The sequence below is a fragment of the Varanus komodoensis genome, unplaced genomic scaffold (genome assembly GCF_004798865.1).
Source record: "Varanus komodoensis strain SLA01 unplaced genomic scaffold, ASM479886v1 scaffold3, whole genome shotgun sequence".
NCBI classification, from domain to species: domain Eukaryota; kingdom Metazoa; phylum Chordata; class Lepidosauria; order Squamata; family Varanidae; genus Varanus; species Varanus komodoensis.
Genome location: NW_025335761.1, coordinates 34,582,356 through 34,588,355, shown reverse-complemented (window position 1 = coordinate 34,588,355; position 6,000 = coordinate 34,582,356). Strand labels below are relative to the sequence as shown.

General features: G+C 41.9%; 1 protein-coding gene across 1 annotated transcript in view; it reads right to left on the bottom strand.

Moving 5' to 3' along the window:
* Positions 1-5,536: 5,536 nt before the first annotated feature.
* Positions 5,537-6,000, bottom strand: part of VSX2 (visual system homeobox 2) — a 58,401-nt gene continuing 57,937 nt past the window's right edge. The window contains exon 5 of the mRNA XM_044435789.1: positions 5,537-5,992. Within this exon, the coding sequence (XP_044291724.1) occupies positions 5,598-5,992 (395 nt within the window). The 3' untranslated portion in view covers positions 5,537-5,597. The remainder of the gene's footprint in view (positions 5,993-6,000) is intronic.

The following is a 6,000-nucleotide window of genomic DNA, read 5'->3' as shown; positions in this document are numbered from 1 at the left end:
TTTATTTTTCGATTTATATCCTGCCTTTTTCCTTCAAAGGGCTCAAGGCAGCTTACATCATCTCTCCTCCTCCATCTTATCCCCACAACAACAACCCTGTGAGGTAGGTTGGGCTGAGAGTCTGTGACTGGCCCAAAGTCACGCAGTTGGCTCCATGGCTGAGCGGGGACTAGAACCCAGATCTTCTGAGTCCCAGTCCCATGCTCTTAACCACCACACCACACTGGCTCTCACTTATAGGTTTATAGGTTTCTTAGATGACATTCAGACCATCCAGTTTCATTTCTGTGTCTAACAGGCAGTTATGGGGAGCTTTTCAGCAGAGAAAATGTGGCATTTAATGGTGAGAGCAAAAAGTGAATGTCTTCTTGGATATCCTGCTATATGCTAATGCCCCCTAGAGGTTATTTAGCAGAAGAAATGGGAAAACCACCTAGCCCAGATCTCAATTTTCTGACAAAAAATGAAAGTAGACACAGCGGATTAACATCCAGTTAACAACCTCATGGAGGGAACAGTAGAAGCTAAAGTCCTACATGGGATACTACCATTCATTCAGAGTTCAGAAGGTTATGGACAGCCACACTGGACTGTGCTGTTAACTGAGCTATTGAGCTTTATTTTGGGGATTCAGATACTCTAATTTTAGTTTAGATAGGTTCCTTTTATTTCTTATCCTACGCCACCTAGATATTTTTTCGTTACGAGTGTGAGCAGTATGTTTGGAAAGCTTTGCCTAAACCATAAAGGGGTAGATATTCATGTCTGCCAAAGAAACCCTTCTTATATTAGCTTTGTTAACTTAAATGTGAGTTAAACTGGTATTGATTATCCTGAGCAAAAGTATCAGCATGAAGCTCTTTATGCTCTTGTGTTTATGCTCTCCAGGTATCCTTTCCTACCTGCAGTAGATTAACTGACAGTGACAGCAGCAAGAGTGAGGTGCCAATATAAAAACTAATTGGTCAGCCTTCTGCAACTGTGCATTAAAAGTGAGCCCAAGTAGGAAATTTGTAACTTGATGGACACCAACATACCTTTCCTAGGTAGATCACCATCAGCAGTATTATTCTTATTTTGTTTCTATACCTACCAATAGCCAATGCTTAGGTATGTAGATAGGCAAGTATGGTTTTCTAACACATATCACGAAGCTTAACAGCTCAAGTCATATCCTGCCCCTTGTTGTTTCTGTCATCAAATTCACACTACACTATCTCAGGCTATTTGCTACAAAACCATATATGCTTAACCTCCCATACAGCATTATTGTGGCCCATGGCTAGGTAAAATACCACTTTTTAAAAACTGTTCTGTTTATTTATCTCACCAAACACTTTACCAGAAATGGGTATAAGGGAGAAACAGCTCCTTCTAAATGCAGAAAGAGAAGAAACTTGAAGGGACTCTTGGGGCTTCTCTCCACAAGGCATTTATCATGTGCTTATGATCCCTTACTCATCCTCATTCTTCAAGACCTCTCCAATGTCTTCTAGCCATTTCCACAACTTTTTTTAGAGCCTGTAATGTCAGCTATTATGAATGTCTTCCTTATTCACCATAGTATTCTAATGAAATTTCACAATTCCACTCTGAATCAGTACACCACATAGTGTTGTATAAAAGAACATACAGGATCATAGAGAAAGACAGAGGAAAAACCCTGAAAAAGCCTTCTGTGAAGGATGCACCAATCCTTCTGCAAATAAAGCAGGGAAAAAACCTTAGTACATCTATCTTCAGTGCTCGCTTACCCTCAAAGGAAACTGAGCCCAATAGTAGTGCTACTCCTAGATTTCTGCTTTAAGGCAGACGCAGACAACATTAATAGGAGACAGTGCTGTCAGTGCCAAACTGCAAAACAAAACAGAAAACTAGGCCAGATGGTTTCTTGCTCAAGAACCATGGGATGTCTTATCAGAATGATTTCAAACATCTCCAGTATGTATACAATACAAGAGTAAAACCTTAAAGCAAAGACAAAACCCTGTCCTTTGGTTTCTGTACTTGTAGACTGAGTATTTGCCCCACTGCAATCCCAGGCAAAAGGTTCTTCATTTACTGCAGAGGGCACTCCAAATAATTGCACTCAAACAATACATGGGCTTCCTTAATTCTTGCTGTCACCAGCAACCCAGCCCCCAGTTATTATCTAAGGAGCAGTTTCCCACAGAGCTGTACTATTTACGCTTGCTACACAACTGGCACTAATGCATGTATACAAAGGGATGATCGGTGGAACACATATGCATAAAGTACATGCAAAGTACAGCTATGGAGCAGTATCTAATTGTGCTATAATGCTAATGACAATATGGTAGTGAAAACAAATAATGGTACAATGTACCTGGTGCTTACCAGGGCAATGGGAAAAAAGTGACGATTTGCCAGCAAAGTTCTGCTTTTCTGGCCTAACAAATGCTACTTAAGCTACAAAAGCATTAGTTTGCACTAGTCCAATGTCACTAGTGCTAACACCATGGCATAACCGGATACTATCTGTTGAATGTAACTCATGGAATATGTAACCTGCATAGAAATACATAGTTGTAACATGGGTGTCCTTCAGCGGTTTGGGAGTAGCAAATGTTTCAAGGACATAAAAGCAATAATTGATCCCCATACCCCAGCACCACCCCTCCCCGCCAAAGCAAGAAAGATACATGTGGAAAAAGCAGGAACAGGACTTACTGCCAATCCCATTTTAAAGGAAAGGGGCCTAGTATACCTCCACTGGGCCCCCCTCAAACTCCCCTCTGTAAAACTAATTGGAGTTCAGGCTAATAGGCATGTCATGAGTGGAGCCAGGGGTCAGACTAGATGGCCCAGGAAGCCCCTTCTGACTCGCTCTGTTTCTATGTTCCTAAAAGAGGAAAGAACATGTAAGCCTTGCAACATAAATTCAGGGACTTTGAATTTTCAACCACTTTCCCGTATCATTATGTTTGGTGTTATTCTTAGCACTGAAGCAATGGAGGCTGATGAATGTATTCCTGAAGGTTTGGTAACACTGGGTGAGTTTTGTCTGTCTATATATTCAAAATATAAGATCTGTTGTTGTTAAAGTTGCCAGAGTAAAATCCTTTTTCTCAACCCTTCCAATGAAATACCTCATAATACTATAGGAACTTGAAGGATACTAGACTGAGAATATATTGGACATTTATAACTTCTCCAAGGTTTTGTGTTACAGACATGGAAATATATAAAAATATGAAGATATGTATTAGCAATTTTCATACACGTTTACACGCAGCTCCATCTCCGAACAGCTGCAGTCAAAATTGTGTATTGTACAAATGTACCCACAAAGTATGCTGGTGTATGTTTTATCCAGAACCTTCAAGTGCACTCACCATGGGTTTTGCCCATCTTTAGTTCAGTTTTATTCCGATTTATATTTTTACAGAAAATGGCACAAAAATCACAGGTTTCAAATGACTGGTTGTTACAACTTTGTATCTTAAACACCTCAAATAACAACTTTTCTCACCATATGTACATTATTTACACACTCTGGGCTATAATCTAACACGCCAAAGAACTGGGGGACATAGAAAGAGATTGTGTGGGCAGGGAAGACCAATCATAAACAAATCAAACAGCAATTTCAGAAAAAAAAACTCTTGTTGGAAAGAAGGACGGGAAAAGGAAAACTGGACTTACTAACCAGGTACCTTCACAGAAGAATAGGAGACCGTGGTACTATAGAACTGGGGTGGTTGGCTATGTGGGCATGACCTCATGTCAGTGCCTGGGAGTTAATCACTTATCAAAGACATTCGGTCTGTAATCATTACTCTCAGACAGCAAGCTGTCCATAAGTGCTTTATTTCCTGTAACTTACATTGAACAAATTGTTCAGGTAATTATTTTAACTGCTCAAAATGTAGGTGAGATGCACACACAGGCAGTCTGCTTTATATAGGCTGTTTCATCCATCATCAAGTGATGATGGGCACATGTGAACAAGTGATCCCTGATGATCGGACTCCTCAGGGAGAATTTCCATATCACCTTGAACACAGTGCATTACAAGGAAGTCAGTTCACATATTCATCTAAAAGTTAAATGCTGACCTAAGCAGAGCCCTAAGACTCTTAGGTTCTTCCAAATTTGGTGTGTGTGTGGGGTGGGGGGGGGCCCTGCCACTACCACTCAAAAGGCATTATACAATTACTCAGTCTTCTGTTTCTTAACAGTTTTTTTTCCCAATAATAAAAGACAGGAAAAGCAGTGGAACAGCATAGGAGGACTACAAATGGAAGATGTTGTAACCTGGCCCTTCTTCTCAAATTCCATAGATGAGAGAGGCAGTGTGATTGCACACTAGAAGCCTCATGTGGAAACACTTGCAGGCTTTTAAAACTCAAATGAAAAAATTTAAGTTCCTTTTCCAGAAACTCTCTATTTCTAAACTTCCATTTGAGAACCATGAACCAACTATAGCACTCACCTGAGCTAAGCTGCACAACGGCAAAGAATGTAACCCCTGGAATATAAGAGGACACTCCCTCGCCAGCTACTTGTCCTGCAAGATCCTATGCACCCAAGATGGAGCAAGACTTCCAATATGACATCCAAGCAACTTTGGCACCTTAAATCTTCATTACCTTTCAGTAATCAAGAACTTCCTTCCCACTTCAGAACAAGTCAGGCTCCTTTTAGGAAAGATATCTATGGAAGATTAGAATCAGCTCAATATTATATGCATTTATTTCCATAGATTTTCCACTGAAGTGATCTGAACTAAAGGGGAACAGTGACATGCTACCTGAGGAGTCAGGATTTTGGAATGCTGCAGGCTGCATGCCATAAATAAGCCAAAGAGGGCCATATATTCTGCAAAATTTACATTGCACTGGAAGGGTGCCTTAGCCTTTTCCACCAACAAGAATTAGATATTGCTGTGAGGGAGAGACACACTATGAGGTAGGGTTGCCACCTGGCCAGCTTTAAATTTGACCTGACATTGGAGAAGGGAATAGTTTCTTTCTTTTTTTAATTTGGCCTCAATGCTAGGCAATGGACAGTTTAAAACATCTGTATATTTACATAACTTATGTATAAATAGGAAGAATGATTGATTCTTCTTCTGGAAAGCTAGGAACCTGACAGAGACAAGGAGAAACAGACTTACTCTGACCATGGAATACAGAAAGATGATGATGATGCCTTCAGATGAGTGTGGGAATGGGATAATGGAGACTGAATGAAGGGAAAGAGAAAGGAAAGACCCAACATTGGTTTAGTGGCTGGTGTTGAGGAAAAATCCTAGCTAGCTTAATTTTCCCCTTAGACTAAGATGGTGATGGTATGACACCCCCACCCACCCAGCAGGGCAGATAGCAGAGCACCTGCTCCTGAGGACAGGATGAGAGGGACATTAGGCCCTTGGGGGACATCAGCCTCTAGACACACCCAACAGAACACAGCCTTAGCTTGTGGCATCCTGAAATGTACAGAGACCAGGTGGGTCTCCCTCCATGCGTGATGGGGCTGGAGGAGGGTCCCCATTAGTCTGAAAGGAGAAGGCTGCAGCTCCTAGCGGAGTCAGTCTTTGGAGAGGTGGCAGATTTCCCATCATTCCCTTCCTTCTAAACCAGCTTCTCTTCCTCTTGTGATAAATCTGACTTCTCCATTTGCCGTTCATCCTCTGCTGTGACTGCTTCGTCTTCTTTCTCTGGCTTCCTGACTGGGGTAGAAGAATCTCCCGGGATGGTCCCCAGGACTTTGGTGCTATGCTCCTGAGCTTTGGCCCTGAGGGCAGCAATGCTGTTCTCTCTCAGTTCCTCCTGGGAAATGGTGCTTTTGGAATCTGGGCCCCTTTCTTCCTTGTCACTCTTGTCAAGCTTGGGCAGGGCCTGGCGTTCCACCTCCGGCTTCCTTCCTGCCTCAGCCGCTGCCTCCAGAGATTTTTTGTGCATCCCTAAAAAGAATTGTTGGTATTCGGGTTTAGAAAAGCGCCTGGGCATGGGAAAGCCATCTTGAACTGAAAAC